At 41.4% G+C, this 17956-nt stretch overlaps 1 protein-coding gene across 1 annotated transcript in view; it reads left to right on the top strand.

Annotated features, from left to right (window-relative positions):
* Nucleotides 1-17956, top strand: part of kaznb (kazrin, periplakin interacting protein b) — a 116580-nt gene that overhangs the window by 41811 nt on the left and 56813 nt on the right. Inside the window, exon 5 of the mRNA XM_061687534.1 lies at nt 3990-4203. Within this exon, the coding sequence (XP_061543518.1) occupies nt 3990-4203 (214 nt within the window). The remainder of the gene's footprint in view (nt 1-3989; nt 4204-17956) is intronic.

Raw genomic sequence — 17956 nt, 5'->3', positions numbered from 1 at the left:
AGTTAATAATAATAAAAATGACTACATAAATTATAACCTGACAGGAAATGTAATAAATAGATCAAAATAAATATTATAGATAGAATAAATACATATTTATTGATATAGCATACATACAGTATGAAATGTACTGTAAGAGTTAGATAACTAAAATTCAATTAATAATTATGAAAAAATCATTTATGAATTAGTTATTAATAGAAAATATTAATACATAATAAGAATCTTATAAAATAAAATGAATAATTCAATATGTGTCAATATAACATACTTGTGGTATATAAAATTAAAAGATTAAATAAATGTAAAAAATAAATTCATAATTATAGTAAATAATAAGCAGTTGTTAATATTAAAAATAATTATGTAATGTTCATGTGGGAGCCATATGAGGCGGCGCCCCCCACTGTGGAATGTTAGGAACATCTTCACTGATTTTATATATATAAATATATATATATTAGTGTCGATACAAATTATAATAGGTGGTATCCAATATGGAGTAAACAAAATTGTGTAAAGAAATATTTATCAAAATTAATAAAATAAATTAACACAATATAAATGGCATTTGAAAAATCTGCGGGATAAAATTATATCTAGGTAAAAGAATACAAATAATAAATGGGATTTACTGGCCACCATTCTATAGGGTGGACCTGAGGCTTTATCTTACACTACTGAGGCACTATAGAAAATGCATGGGTGAATGATAAATAATTCAGCATAAAAAACTAATCTGACTAAATACAAAGTAAACACCAAAGTAAACACCACTATCCTCTCTTACTTTCTAATTTGTTTTCTTATTCTTATGTCAATTTCTCTTCCAATGAAAGTGTACCAAGCTAATGAGACACACATTATTCATTGTAGTTCGAATTTACGTTTGACTCTGCAACATAAATCAAAAGCTTATTTTTAAATTCACACTGGCCACTTTTTGCTAGGCAGAATCAGTCAAGCCCAACTGTCTATACCCCGAAAGTCCAATTTATATTAAAAAAAAAAAAAAAAAGGCATGCCCACTTGGCTCTGTATTATATATAAAATAGATTAGATTAGATTATTAGATATCACTGGAGGGATTTTTTTGTAAAAATTTTACATTAGTTTGGAATTTGTATCTTGGGCCGATCCCAGTTAACTTTTGTCAAGAGAAGCGGGTTACACCCCGGACTGGTCGACGGTCAATCACGGGGCACATAAGGACAAACAACCAATCGCACTCACGTTCACAACGTTCAATGAACCGAGCATGCCTGACTTTTGGGGAACATGAGAACGCCGCACACTCAGGTCCGAGCTGAGATTCCAGCCCAGAACCTTTGACTGTGAGGCCGACGTGGTAACCACCTTCCGCACACTGTCGACCACCAAGTTTTATAATGAATCATAAATGGATTTTGATTGTCTGCAGTTTATAAAAATCCTAATTGAGACGTTTAAGATTTATATCCCAGTGTTAGACGTCTCATTTCCCATCCCATTTAGCATACTGTCAAATCTAATCAGTTCAGGTTGTGCTTATGAAGGATCTTATAACATCCACCACACTTTGAGTCATTGACATCCTTGATAACTGTTGACACATATCACAGGTGAATGAAGCCTTGGGGGAGGCTCTCGTGCCTTCGCTGAACAGAGCGAGTCGAGGCCTTGATGCTTCATCACAGCGGACAAACACAGCGTAGCTTACAAAGTGGTGCGTTCAAACGCTCGCCGCCCCCCGTCTGTCCTTGTTTGTCCCTTGCCTCGGCGACACTGTGAGTACGATGAAGACTCGCATTGGATGACAACAACTTAAGCAGGGTACACACATACCGATTTTTAAAATCTTAACTGTTTTTTTATTTGAGAGACCCCACACGTGACAAGGGCAACAATGAACAATGAACAGACCCTACACCACAGGATAATCAGTTTGGTTAAGCTTTCAGAGACATCTGATAATCGGGCCTTTGCTGACATTGATTGGATTGGAATGCTCAAATATGGCCCGATTGTCAGTATGTGTGCACCTCGTTTTCATATTTTTACATTTTATGCCCCGACCATTTTGTGGGCAGATCGGGGAGGAAAAAAATCACTCTGGACACATCCACACCTCAGGATAAGAGATAATACTTTGATCGGAAAGTAAAAATGTTCAAATGCGTCATGATTATTGGTATGTGTGTACCCCACTTTAAACAGTTACAACTACTACTGTTTTGCTAGCAGATCGGGAGGGGAAAATCATTTCAAATACACCCCACACCACAGGTTAATCAATCAAGATTAACTATCAGACATTCGATAATCGGGCCTTTTCGATGGAAAAATTGCTCAAATTCAGCGCGATTTTTATATGTGCGTACCCCACTTCAAACATTTACGACTGTCAGCTGCCGACCATATTATGAGCAACTCAAGGAAGAAAAAAATACTTTTAACAAATCCCACACTACAGGATAATCACCTTGGGTAATCTTTTAGAGACTGCCATTAATTGGGCCTTTGCCGACTTTGTTTGGAAGGGTGCAAAAAATGTTCAAATTCGTCTTAATAATCAATCTCTCTGTACCACGCCTTCGCTATGAACCACGGCCTGTATATCGTCTTACATTGTAAATCAAGTGTTACATTACCAAGTCTCTGCAAAACTTCTTTGCATCTATCAGTCACTTTGTTTGTTTGCTTTTTGGAATTTTACAAGCTCGCACAAGAGTGATGGTGACACTTTCTGTTTGGTCGCTGTAATGTAATCTGTCTGACTGTTCCCCATTGCGCTTCAATGGGCCTCATTCACTGTTTCTCTCTCACTCTCTCTCTCAGTTACACTCACAGTTGAAAAGTTTCCCCCTTGGGCACTTTGAGCCCCTCCCTACCGCTCTCTTTCCTCTCCCACCAACATGGGGGGGCTTTTCCCAGGACAAAAGAGATGAATATATAATGGCATGAACTGGACGTGGGTGGAGGGGGTGGCGGGAGTGGGTGGAGGCGTGAGAGACCGAAAGACAGCGGGGTGTTGGAGTGCTTGTCAAAGGGGGCCTGTCAAGAGTGGGACCGAGCAAGGAGAACTTTTTTCTTTTTCTTCCCAACAGAGCTAATTCGCTAACTGGTAACAGACGCCACAAGGGTGTGGGACACGCAGCACACTCCAGTTCCACAGAGTGACTGCATCATAGCCCACTGAAAAAAAATGAGCATACATTTCTTTTTAAAACAATGACATAAGGAATATATTACTAAGTTTAAGCAAAACTAACTGCCAATAAAATGGGAAAATTTGACTTGGCAAGATTTCTTAAAACAAGTGAACATAACTATCATTAAACACCCCCAATGATGTATTAAAAATAATGTATTTAGATGACCTAGACTTATAGAATTATTGCTTTTGTTATTCTAAGATAAATATACTCATAACCACAAAAAAATTCTAATACTTTTTTAAGATTTTGAAGGGAAAAAAATGCTTGAAGCGAGTCTACTCCTCTCACAAAAAAACTTCCTGGTAAGAAGAAATATCTTGGCAGACAAAGAACAAGCATATTTTGCCTTGATTTGAGGTATTTCGTCTTGGTTAGATTTTAGTTTTTGCAGTGCACCCCTCATTTTCCCTCTTCCTCTATCTCTCCCCCCCCCCTCTCTCTCTCTCTCTCTCTCTCTGCCCCTCACTCCCCCCGGTCGTGCAGCACATGGTACAGTCTGCTCAAAGGCTGCATGTCATCCCACTCCCTCCTTCTCTGAGAGCAGCTGCTCACAACACCTTCTCCTCCGTCTCCTTCTTCTCATTCTCCTTTTTCACTTTTCCCTCACGTGCGAATGATGCAGTAGCAGGTAGACGTCATCCCCTGGCGGACAGCAGCGTCATTCTTTTCTTATTTTTTTTTTCCTTTGAAGTTATCAGCAGAGAGGTTGAGGCACAGGTGGAGGGGTTGCCACCAGTATCCTCTTATCAACTTTAACATGATGTCGCTCCTCTGTGTGGATCCGCTCCCCAGGGGAAAATCCTCAAAATGATGGAGGACAACAAGCAGCTGGGCCGCCACATCGACGGGGCCATCCGCTCGGCCGGCCAGGAAGTCAGCAACCTGCGCTCGGAGCTGACGGCCACCAACTGCAGGCTGGCTGGCCTAGGAGCCGGCAGCCCCGCCGCCTTGGAGAACCACCACCACCGGCAGCACAAGCACCACGCTGACAGCCTCCGCTACCGGGGTGAGTCTTTCGTTCCTCTTGCAGCTTGTGCCACTCTGAGAACATGTGTCGGCCTTTGGAGAGACGTGGGAAGCATTTGGGGAATGCTGCTAATATCATTCCACTGCATGGAAGGCTGAGGGGAGCACATTTTATTGGGAGGGGGTGAGTTGGACCAGAGCTGGTTTTAGGGGGTTAGCCTTTCCAGGCCACTGCTGGGCTTGCATCCCTCTGGAATCTCAAACAGCTTCAGGAAGTTGACCCAAAGTTGAACATTTTGTCTATGCAATAGTTTTGGCCGATTCAATCTATACCTACTGCTTTTGTCAAACAGCCATCCATTCATTTTGCTTTGTACGCACTTCAAAATAATGCCAAAATGAAACACCCTAACAACGTACAATGGTGCCTTGAGATACGAGTGACCTAACTTACCACTTTTTCGAGATATCATTCGCCCAATTTTTATGACTTGTGAGAGCAAACCCGAAATACGAGCGCTGTATGGTGGAACTCAGTTCAACTCACTTCACAGCACTTAATCGGCACTTTTGCAAATACTGAACAATTTGTCGAAAAAGAGACTTCACGCTGTTTAATGCGACACCCAGTTTAAGTTTTTTTTTGGGGGTGGGGGGCTGGAGCAGATTAATGACATTGCCATTCATTACAATGGGGAAAGATAATTTGAGTTATGAGCGTGGTCACAGAACAAATGAAACTCGGATCTCAATGTCCCACTACAATAATGAAGTAGAACAAGGCTCTTTGTTGATCATGGAGGTGAGACTAATTTTATCCAAGGGGAGACTAAGGGCAGCAAGAAAACAGGCCACTGCAGCAAAGTGGCGATTGTAGTGGATAATGCTGCATTCAGGTGATGACAAATCTGCATGATCAATGAGAGAGCAGCAGGGGTTGACAAGCATGCTTAAAAGCAGTGAATTCTTGTTTCACCATAGTACCTGGTAGCTGCTTTTGCCAATAGAAAAGCAGCAATAGCGAGGAGACTTTCAAACGCCGTGCAGTGGAAAAGGGGCAGTAATGCTGCTGTTCCAATACAAGTACGAGCTCTACTCGCCTCTGTTTGGACGCATGTCAAACTAGTACAAAAACTACAAAAACCACAGCGCGGAGAACGCATCGGTCAGCTCGAGATACGCATACAAACAACTGAAACTGAGGGCTGCTGCAGCAAAGTGGAGACTGTGCAGTTTAGTACTGTATTTTGGTGATGAGGAATCTGAAAGAGGCGGCACGGTGGCCGACTGGTTAGAGCGTCAGCCTCACAGTTCTGAGGACCCGGGTTCAATCCCGGGCCCCGCCTGTGTGGAGTTTGCATGTTCTCCCCGTGTCTGCGTGGGTTTTCTCCGGGCACTCCGGTTTCCTCCCACATCCCAAAAACATGCATAAATTGGAGACTCTAAATTGCCCGTAGGTGTGCATGTGAGTGCGAATGGTTGTCTGTTTGTATGTGCCCTGCGATTGGCTGGCAACCAGTTCAGGGTGTACCCCGCCTCCTGCCCGATGACAGCTGGGATAGGCTCCAGCACGCCCGCGACCCTAGTGAGGAAAAGCGGCTCAGAAAATGGATGGATGGATGGATGGAATCTGAAAGAGTGAACAGCAGCGGTTTACGTAACCCAGTAACATTGCGCTAGCATGCTTGGAATCCAGGTTGACCAGGTAGTGGAAATAGTTCACCATAGACCTAACAGTAGTTACTTTTGCCAGTGGAGGAGTGTCAGTAGTGCGCAGACTTGTGGTGTACGGTGTAGTGTAGACGAGGCTTTTATGCTGCCTTTTCCACTTCAATTTTATTATGAAGTATATCCTTTCCTATCATCAGTGTAACTGGAGAAGGGAAAATATTTCAAACGAATCTTATTTATTCAAAATACAACGTGCAAGTGAACCGACTTTTTGGGTGAAGCGTTACTCCGTACATCCTTTCCCGATATTTATTATTTATTTAACGATACACCCGTTTTACGATACACCGTGATATCAATGCAACTGGAGTGTTTCGTGAAATCTGTACTTTCTTATACCGATACAATACCAAGTACAATAGGTGGATACAGATACTTACTAAACATGTTGATGTTGGCCTTTTAAATACAATCAAACGTTACAATTGCTGATCACGACAATGCTATCACATTTATGTCTGTCCTTTTGTAAAGTTTGGACACTTGTGGTAAAATGAGATATTTGTTGATGTAGTGGAGTATGTTTTTAATGGTCATTTTGCAGCGAGGACAGCACATGTGGGAATTAAACATTCTGGATTGGTAGATACACCAATATATTCTGATTATTTCAATATTGTATTACACGCGCTGTCAAGACGTAATGCAGCCAATTTGATAGGCATCCATCTAAACGTGGCGTTGAGGGTTGTGCATGTCATGTGAGAAGATAAAGAGGCCTGTCAATGCTGACTCATCTTGTCGTGCGTTCTGAGGTGTGGCCTTTGAGTTCAGCGCGGATTCTACCTATGAACTGTGACTTCATTTCCGCAATAGCTCAACATTTTGTCTTCATGGTAATAATCACAAAGACTAAAAGGGTGGAAACAGATAAAAGTCCCTCCATGTTTGCTCCAAGATGACCATCTCTGTTGAGTCCGCCCGCTGTTGCCGTTCCTCCGTTCTCACTCTGTTGTGAGAGCCTGACATTCCCACATTCCTGAATGTCAGGGCGGTGATGTCACACTTCCTGTTCCCAGACGCGAGGGCCAGCGGTCAGGTGACCGGAGCCAAACAAACCTCTTCTAACGCTTGGGATGGTCACAATGACACAGGGCGTAGTTGAGGACACTTTTGTAAGCCTTATGCCCTGTCTATTAAAAAAAAAGAATAATAATAATTAAAAACATATATATATATGAAATCCCAATACTTTTCCCTTTCTTTCCATGATGGCGTCATTTATATCCATATTTAACGAATCACGATTGAAAAATGAACATGATGATGATTCCAGTTTTGATCTTTCTTTTGAAAAATACGCAGCATTTTATTATTATTTATCAACTCCTGGGCCAGTGTTGAGTCTGGCTTTCATCACCATGACGACCAGGGGTGGAGCTCGGGGACTGAACAGACAGAAGCAGAGGCCACAATGTGGGGAATAAAAGAGAGTGCCCGTAAAGACCGTAAAAGCATTTTCACTGACTGGGGCAGCACTTCATACACTAGCAGCTTACAGTAATGTGAGCATCCAACAAAATGTATCGTAGCTCTGCTTAGCTTTTGTCTGTGACATGATATCAGGGGTCATGCACTTGTGGAGGATGTGGGTGTTTCTGCTTGATAATGTTTCAAACAGTGTAGTCCATCAGAAACTTGAAAGTGGTTCACCTGCCCGAGCTGATCATTTCATGGGAGAGAAAGTTGCTGTTGGGGCGGTTATGTACATAATATACTTGGTCGTTTCATTTTACACTTGATGGGTGGGCAGAAACTCCAGAGACAAAACTATTTGTATACAAGCCATTAAAATGTCAATATTCCATGATATGTTCCCTTAAAACTGCAGTGCTATTATGAACGGAATGATATTTTCCCCTTTTCCTCATGACGCGGTTCTTGTTTAATTTATATCAGGATTTAAAGTCAGAATTTAAGTTTATCAAGGTTTAGCTGTCAGATCAGCTTAGACGCTTTTGGGTTTGATGAGTCCATCGGCTTATGGAGATCATCCGCGCCTTCCTGAGTCCAGGCGCATTTGTTAGTCTGTTTGTTATCTTTCATGAAACAGCTTCTTTATTATGCACGACCCGATGGCCTGAATGTGTAATACGGACACCTTTGCCAAAATGACAAGCTTTTCCACTACGTTTGGACTCCCCAGGGCATCTCCAACAAATGCCCAGAAGAGGCTCTAACCCCGCGTTGCCTTCGGCCTCCTCGCTGAACTCGTCACGAGGGACGGCGGATTAAATCGCTTCCCCGAAATTTCACCCTTCATTGGGATTAACTACATCGCTACTTTTTACACGCTTTATTTCTCCCCTTCAGGCTGCCTCTCCCTGTATAAGTAGTATGGTGGAACCTCAGAATTTTAAGTGTGTCATGTATACTGGTATTGTGAGACTTCATCTCAGTGAGCATGGAAAGGATCAATTTATTTTGAATTATTTGTCTTCTCACCATAGAAGGGGACTAGTGATGGTAATTTATTGTGACATAGAGGTAACTAAAAGAGTTACACACAGCCCTGTCCTGGCCGCTCAGTATAGTATAGCGACAATTGTGATTGGAATGTGGTGTCATCCCAAAAAAGTGAACTTGTTTTATAGTTTTTATGTTTTATTTTAGCAGTAGAAGGGATGGTGCACTAGTGGTTAGCAGTGCACTGTGTGGAGTTTGAATGTTCTCCCTGAGTTTGAAGGGGTTTTGTCTGGGTACTGAGGCTTTCTCCCACATCCCAAAAACATACCTTAGGTTCAATAAACACTCAACATTTTCGGTATGTGTGAATGTGAGTGTGAATGGTTATTTGTGTCTATGTGCCCTGTGATTTGCTGGTGACAAGTCCAGGGTGGATCCTGCTTCTCTTGCCAAAATTCAGCATCAAGCAGCATCAAGTATGAAACTGAGTTTCCCGAGTGGATATTTAAAGGTTTTTATGAAAACTACAAAAGGCTCCAACCTTTTTCACGGTGACGGATGTGCATAACTGACACCGTCAACAGCATGTGCCAGATGCTATAATATGTAGTACTGTTGTCAGTGTCGGTGTCAGCCAAGGAGAATGCAGTGGAGAGTGACGTGAGTGACGCTTCTCATCCCGAAGACGTATTTAACTGGTTGAAATGGGAAAGTATATTAAATGTTCAATAATCATCAATTTAATATCAATTACAGTACATGCATTGAGATAATTCACTTGTCAGATAATGTTCCTCAAGAAGGATTTTAACGAGGAGGCATGTTGGCCGACTGGTTAGCACATCTGCCTCACAGTTCTGAAGACCGGGGTTCACATCCCGGCCCCGCCTGTGTGGAATTTGCATGTTCTCCCCGTGCCTGTGTCAGTTTTCTCCAGGTACTCCGGTTTCCACCAACATCCCAAAAACATACGTGGTAGGTTGATTGAAGACTCTAAATTGCCTGTAGGTGTGAATGTGAGCACGAATGGTTTGTTTATATGTCCCCTGCGATTGGCTGGCGACCAGTTCAGGGTGTACCCCGCTTCTCGCCCGAGGATAGTTGGGTTAGGCTCCAGCATGCCCGTGACCCTAGTGATGAAAAGCAGCACAGAAAATGGATGGATGTATTTTAACAACTTTATCTAGCTCAGGAAATAGGATAATTTTCTCAATTTCATACTTTTTAGTTGATAATCAACATTAATATTCAACGTCTTTAGTGATAAATATTATTCACTGGAGAGGGGGAAGGGGAACATTCAAACGGTGATGTAACTCGTAACTTAAGCTGTCAGATAATTGTAACAGATTTCAAAAGACCTTGTTTTGAGGTGAAAATAAAACTTTTATCAGTGTAGGGCCCCATGACTGGGTTTGCCTTGGACCCCCAAATGACCCTAATGAGGACAATTGCTCATGATTGTGACATTTCCATGATTTCATATTGAAAAAATATCTTCTACACACAAACAAATCTGAGGTTCCAAGGGATTGTTTCGAACCTTGGAGATTCCACTGTTTCATGCGACAACAAACACGTGCGGAATGTAGCTCGTAAGACTAATTATTGAACTCCAAGGTAATCATTTGTAACTTTTCCTTTTCCTAAAAAGTGCCAGGTATGTTTCCCAAGCTGTAAAAAGTGAAATGTCAAGGGTATAAAAGCAGAAGCTTTGAGGGTATCACCACAGTGACAAGCTAATATAAAAGGTGCATTTTATAGGTGAGTGTTTTCATAATGAAGTCACCTCTAATCCTCTATATTGGCTCCTCACTGTGAATCCATCACAGGGATGTCAAGGCCTTGTTTAATATTCCTAAATGACTCAGAGACGCTTCAGCAGTGAGTGGAGTGCATAGCTGCCATACCTAATGACTAGCTGAAGTGTGTGAAGGCATGTGAGGTAACCCTATGGGATATTGCCATGTGTCTCCTGCTGCTCGATAAGTGCTCTGCTGCTGGATGCTGAGACAATGACTTGCAATGATTGATCTGTTTGTGACCGACACTGTGCGTGTGGACCGGAGATTACCCGGGGATGCTTTTACTCGAACGACAAGGACAAACATTAGACGACTGCTAACCGATGCAAAACGCCACTTTTAAGTCAAAAACAGTCAGTGTTTGAATTGTGCTCGCTCGACTATGGGAGGACAGTGCGGTGGTGCATCAGGAAGACCGAGCTTACAAGAACGATATACACAGTAAATGAAGAGTTGATTTCAACAGAAATATGGTGAATTTTTTAATAAAATGTAAAAAAAAAAAAAAAGCACTTCCACATCTTATATGTTAAAATAAAATAAAATTTTATATTTGAAAACAGGTATTTCCCATATATTAAATACAATTAATGTATTAAGTTGTTTTAACAAATAGGTCTTCTCTCACATACAATTAATTAAATAGTAACAAAAACAGTATCTTGCCACAATTTCAATAAAATGTAATTTAAAAAAAAAAAATTTTTTTAATCAGTTTATTTGAATCAGTTTATTTGAAAAAAGGAATGAAATTTATTAAAAAGGAATGTACACATTCTAAATAAAATAAAAGTAATTAATCCAAATCGTTTCTTTACTGGAGTTTAAGTACAATTAAAATTAATTATTGGTAACATTTGGATTTTTTTAAACATTAAATGATAATAATTAAATAAATTAATAGTTAAAATGAATAAAGAGCGGTCCCACATTACATTTATTAAGAATATGGGGCCATTGCCTGTATTTAATTCAAGTTAATGTAGAGCAATCATTTCCAGATTTTAAAGATAATTAAATGAAACACAAAGAAACAAAATAACACAAAACATATCATAATAATAATGAATAAATGAGGGAGCACGGTGGCACATCTGCCTCATAATTCTGAGGACCTGGGTTCAACTGCGGCCTCGCCTGTGAGGAGTTTGCATGTTCTCCCCGTACCGCGGTTTCCTCCCATATCTCAAAAACATGCATGCTAGGTTAATTGAAGACTTTAAATTGCCCGTAGGTGTGAACGTGAGTGCAAATGATTGTTTGTTTCTATGTGCCCTGTGATTGGCTGGCGACCAGTTCAGGGTGTACCCCGTCTCTTGCCCAGAGTCAGCTGGGATAGGCTCCAGCATGCCCACCACCCTAATGAGGATAAGTGGTACGGAAAATAGAGGGATGGATAATAAAATGATTAAAAAATTTTTTTTTTTTTTTTTTAAAACAAGCTATTTTGGACATTTTAAATCAAATAAAATTAATATATCAAATACTTTTTCCGCAGATTTTGTGTAAAATTTGAATTCATAGCGAATTCATGACATTGTTATATAACTCCATGCCCCAGAATATTCAGCAGATTCTAGTATTTTGATTTCTTTTCCAAAAGGTACACAAACCTTTCACAATCATTTTTTTGATACACAAACCAGTGTAACCGACATGCCCGTTTTTTTAAAAAATGTTTTAGTTTTTTATTGTCCCGAGGGGCAGTTACGCACGAGCCCTATGAATTCTGCCAAGCAACAAGCGGCATCACAAACCTTCAAGCAGTTGTGTTGATTTTTGTTACTGCGTCTGCTTGGTAGCTAAAATGGGCATTAGTAGTAAAGTTGTAATTGCGAGTAATGCATGTCGGTGTCGTTTAGTGCATCGTTAGTTTGCAACTCCAACTTTATAACAGCTGTAATGTCGAAGCGTTGACAATCACATGCTGCTGATGGATATAAGCGGATGATGAAGCGTGAGCGTGCAAAACCCGCTGCAGCCTGCTGTAAAAGAGTGTTGATGAAGTGTCCTCCTCTTAACGCCGTGATCATCTCTGCAGCGGAGAAGCCGAAGTGCCTCTAATGCGCTCTGCTGCAGAGTCATTGCAGTCTTCTCTCTTCTCCACCATCTGGGCTGAGTTTTGCAGGAGGCCCGGCGTCTCTTTTTACTTCATTGTGTACACACGCTGGAACGTGAGCTATTACGCTGCTGACCCCCCCCAAGCTCCATTGTTACTCTTTCTATTTTTCCAGCGCCGTCCAGGGAGCACCCACGCACATGCAAAGAACGCATGCAATGCACTTGAAGCTCCCCTGTGGGCCCACCGCCGTCTAATACTTTAGCCCCCTCCGCCCTCATGTTCCCTGCACGGCCCCTGCTAGCCACGCCCCGTCTGTGGTCAACGCAGCGTGAGAGTAAATGTGTCCAAACAATAGCCAGGAGAGAGGCTGCCCAACGCTTCCCCCCCCGACTCTTCTCCCTCACTTTTCCTCTTCCTTGCCACACTTCCTCCAGTCAGAACTAAGGAGGGAGTTGTTGTTTACCCCTGGCTTTACACCACATGTAAAATATCACCACATTCAAATATCGATGTTCAATGTTGGTATTTAGGCAGCGTGGTGAAATGGTGGTTAGCACATCTGCCTCACAGTTCTGAGCTTCTGGGTGCAAATCTCCTTCATGTGTGGCGTTTGCTTGTTCTCCCCATGTTTTTGTGGGTTTCATCTGGGTACTGCAGGTTCCCACATTCCTAAAAACATGCGGTTCATTGAAGAGGAGACCAGTGTTGGGAAAGTTCATGTTCTACGCAAACGGGTTCAAAGTTCAGTTCATAACTTTTAAAATGAACTAGTTCAATTCATAGTTAATAATTCTAAATTTTGAACTAAGTTCACCATTCCCAAAGCAAACTACTTTATAGTTGTTGTTTTTTTCCCCTTTTTAATACGTTGCTGCTAGCTTTTACCCTCAAAATTATTATTACATTTACATAATTTATTACATTACATAAATAAAGCATTACCCCATTGTTGCCACCCATTCAGTCCACACGAGTACCCAACAGTCTCAAAAATTGCTTGAATGGTCTTTTTTTTTTTTTAAATGAGGAATTCAAACAAAAGCAGGACTATAGTCCTTAATGTGGAAACACAAACACTCAACCATGGTGAAAGTCACATTCAGTCTCCGACACTGATCACTTTGTATTCCTCCTGACTATATTAACAAAATATTTTATCTTATCTATTCTTATATTGCAAGACAAAATAAATTCAATTATTATGTCAGTGTGATCATATAATGTTTTAGCTAAAGCACTCTGAGAGAAATAATAATTTTCCTAGTAATCCATTTTCACATTATGTATGACAAAAGACCCGAAGAACACATTCACTCCCATTTACGGCGTGTCCTTGAACGCATCCTACACCGTGCCTTGACTACCTAATGTAAACATGAATGGCGGCCGCACTGAATCGGTTGCCAAATACGATGTTCAGCCCCCCGCATACGAAGGCTTGTATATCGTGCGTACAGCCGAGTTTTCTCCTGGAAGTCCCGAACCAAATTTGATACTCTTGAACATAAACAAACCAAAAAAATGTTCACAGCCACCAGAATGAGCGCGTTCGCAGTTACATTCATCAGGCAGAATTAAACTTCGTTCAGTTCTTGATTGTCCTCCATTGAACTTGTTCAGGTGCAAGACATTTGCCGACTCTAAATTGTCCATAGTTGTGAATGTGAGTGTAAATTTTACTTTGTCTATACGTGCCCTGTGATTGGCTGGAAACCAGTCCGAAGGTGTACTCTGCTTCTCTGCAAACACCTTCCTGAGCCCTTTCCATTATGTGTTAAGCATCTTCAAAGGGTGACTCATTTTATTTTAGTTTCATTAAACAGTAACTTGTCTTCATACTTGACATTAATGTTCCTGGAATGGAATATTTTAAAATAAAATCATAGACCAGATCAGATCATGTAAAATGTATACATAAGGCTATTTTCTAAGTGGTAATATTGAATATTTAAAAACGCTCTGTGTTGACTTACGAATACGTAATAACAAGGTGTATTTGGTGATTTTACATTCTTAATTGCCACACAACTTTGAAAAGATGTTAAGCAATGTAAAACAACCAAACTTTGATCGCATTTGTTCTTCTCTGCTCACCCCTATTCCTTCTTTCACACACCAAAAGAACACATCAAAAGCCAAACAAAAAGAAAAATACACAAAGCTCAATGAACCGAATCTCAGTCCAAATTCTAACATTTTGTGTGACTTTAGAGGCATTTTCTTCCCTAAAATTTGGCTTTGTATAACCTCAGTGGCATTAAGCTGCAAATAATAAACATATTACTTATTCGCTCTCAATCACTCGCTTTATAATTATTTCTATTATTTGATTATTAAGTGTTGAGTTTACCTGTACTTGTAAAACGTGTTTCAGAATACTTACCGGAACCCCGGCCATTTCAGTACTGATTAATGGCTAATGAATAAATGATGAGCGTCTATTTGTTGTTGCTGTAATGGAACACAAGGATGGAACAACACAAGGCCTGGTGCTGACCTGGCACAGCGTTGCAGACTGTCTGTCAGAGGGAGCGTTCGTGTGTCTCTGCGTGTGCGCTTGATCTCTTGACTTTGGCCGCCCCGGTGTCGGGGGGGGGGGACAGCTGAGTGCCGCGAATTCACTTTCATGTGTGCACATGAGCACAGGAAGCGCTTGGCTATTGTATGCGTGGCTTGAATGGGTGGCAGGTTTGCAGTGCAGAACTGATTTCCATGTTTCAGCATCGGTTCAGGTCTGCGCGTGGGGGGGCTGATGAAGGCTGACCCCGGCGTGTCACGTCTGTGGACTGTTAGCTGAGGGGGCAGAAGCGATATCCTGAATGGCAGCTGCGTTCTCCTGAAGAAAAAAAAAAAAAGAAAATAGAAAAGGAAGGCCTTTCGTTTCATTGCAGTAGTTTTAAGTTTGCAACTTTTGCTGTGATGCAACTTCTGAATTGTGTACGCGCAGGAGTAACAAAGTAAAGCAGTAAATAATGAAGTAGCTAGGTAACTAAGTAAGTAGATTTTCGGTCGGTAAATATTTAGATAACTAAGTAGGCAGGCAGATAGTTCAGTAAGTGTCTAGATAGGTAACTAAATAGGTAGTAGGTCGGTTGGTAAGTAACTCACTACGTCTAGGTAGATAGGTCACTGAGTAGGGAGGAAGGTACTGTAATTCATTAGGTTGGTAGGCAACTTAGTGGGTAGGTTTTTGGGTAACTAAGTAGGAATGTAGATCACTAAGTATGTAGGCTGGTAATCAGTGTCGATACCACTGATCCAAATAGAAATCACGCATCATAGACGCACCGCTTATTGGTTGGACAAAAACCAATTGAGTCCGGATCGGGAGTGAAGGACCTCTGCTCTACCTCAAGTTGCAAATAAGAAATGGACTCCTGCTGTTTTGTGTGTGGAGATGATGTTCATAGGCGCAAAGTTTCTTCAATCACAAAAGGAAACCGAGTGGAGGACGTGAGGCAAGTGTGCGGCTTGCATTTATCACCACACTGCGTCTGTCACAAGTGGGGAACTCATTCATGGTTTGTTTGTGGGGAAAGGCTTCGTTTCCTTTTTGTACTTTAGGAGCCTGTGGAATCTTCTAGATAGTTGCCTTAGGTTTCCACCGAGAGGAACAGTCCAGTTCAGATTAGCACGGTACGGTTCACATGCTGCCAACAGGAATCTGATAAATGCGCGCTGAAAAAGAGGGACTCAACGAGTTTGACATTTTAGAAGCCTTTATTGATAGAAATGCAGAGAAAACAAACCAAACTATTTTCCCCATATTTTGAAACCCTACATTTTCTTTGAAACCCTAATCTTCCCCGGAAATCCTAATTTGAAGCCCTAACCTTACGTGGAAACCATAAATTGAAACCCTGAACTGCCCTTGGAATCCTAATTTTGAAACACTAAATTTGGGTCCAAAGCCTCATTTGAAACTCAACCTTCCATTGAAATCCTGAGTTGAAACATTAATCTTGCCTTCAAACCCTAATTTGAAACCCTGATTCTTAGCACTAACGTTATCTTGAAACCCTACTTAAAAACCCTTAATTTGAAACCCTAACTCAGGTTTGAAGCCCTGCTTTAAAGCCCTGACTTTACCTTGACAGCCTAATTTGCAACACTGACATTGTCTTCACACCATAATTTGAAACCCTAACATAGACTTTAAATCCTTATTTTAAACCCTAACCTTGCCTTCAAACCACAAATTTTAAACCCTAACCCTTTTTTGAACCCCTATACCCGGCTTGAAGCCCTAACCTTACATTCAAACCTTCATTTGAAACCTTAATTTTGGCGTCAAACTGTATTTTAAATCTCTAACCGCGGCTTGAGGTTCGAGTATGGTTCTCGACACAGCGCTGTGTTGTTTTTTGGTGCCCTCCTTTACGCATTTTCACCTGGAATCATCCAAATCCGCTTTGACTCCAAACTTCAAACAGCACTGAAGGCAGGAAGCCAACATCCATTTCAAACGCCTCATTGCTTTAACAGCGATGAGAGCCTCCGCCGCTGTCGCTACTGTAGGTATTGTTGTCGCCCGGGCCGCTCGTTTCAATCCTCCCCCCGAGCGCAAAATGGAGTCGGCGTGGAAGAAAATGACTTTTGAGGAAGTGCAGAGCTCCGGCAGTCCATCCCCCAAAGCGTGACATTTCCCCCGCGGCCGAGGAGAACCAGAACACTTCTGACGCCGCTCCGGATCTCTTCGCGCAGGCGGGCCGCTCGGTTGACCTTTTAGACATAATCCAGAAATGCTTGTTTTTCATGGCGTTGTAATGCTTCACTATGCCGTTCAGTTTAGTCAGTCAAAATAAATTATCAACACTTTATTCAGTCTATTTATCTACCACAAGTAGACAAAAAAAAGTGCTTGTAGCTTATTCTGTGTGCATGTAGTTTCTTCATTCACTTGAATAAATTTGTGATGTTTCCTTTCCTCAAGCATGCTGAACTGTCCTCTATAATTAATACAGATGAGAATAAAAAACGGTTTCTTTTTTAGAAATGTGATTAGCCATAGTTAATTCATGTTTTCCATCACCCCCCCTTAATAAATACAATCACCATTTAAAAACTGCATTTTGTTTACTTGGGTTATATTTGCTGCGATTGGCTGGCAACCAGTTCAGGGTGTGCCCCGCGACGATAGCTGGGATAGGCTTCTGCACGCCCGCGACCCTAGTGAGGAAGCGGCTCAGAAAACGGGTGGATGGATGGGTTATATTTGTCTGATATTTCATTTGTTTGATCATCTTCAACGTTAAAGTGGGGAAACTATGCAAAAAAAATGCATATGCAGCTACTACTTTTTCATGGCACTGTATATGTTTATTTTGATGTGGTGTTTGTCGTTCCCTCACACAATGAGAATCGATAAGGAATCAGGTTCATAAGCAGTATTGCTAAAAACTCTGGGCTGCCCATGTTTATATTGCGGGGAGCTACGGCACTTATGAGTTCCGCCCGGTCTCCCTCTCTTCTTAACATTTAACATTACAGCGTTTTCAGTCATTTTTTTGGGGGCGGGGGCTTTTACAAAGGTTGTTGTCATGTAAACATCGAGTCCATGTACCAGGCGGTCACATGTTCACATTAATTTGCACTGCATAATGTTTGTGCTTGTGCATCTACATGGCTCCCATGCATGAAATTTGACTTTTGAATGATTGTTTTCGCTCTACAGCCTGTTGACATTAGCGCTAAAAGCTTTCCTACCTCTCTTCACCCGGACCGGGGAGCTTTTTTCGCAAATATTTATCAGGTCACCAATTAGAGTGGCCGTGCTGTGCCGGGCAACA

The sequence above is a fragment of the Phycodurus eques genome, chromosome 10 (genome assembly GCF_024500275.1).
Source record: "Phycodurus eques isolate BA_2022a chromosome 10, UOR_Pequ_1.1, whole genome shotgun sequence".
NCBI classification, from domain to species: Eukaryota; Metazoa; Chordata; class Actinopteri; order Syngnathiformes; family Syngnathidae; genus Phycodurus; species Phycodurus eques.
The sequence above is the reverse complement of the archived record's forward strand: the minus strand, read 5'-3'. Positions and strand labels throughout refer to the sequence as shown.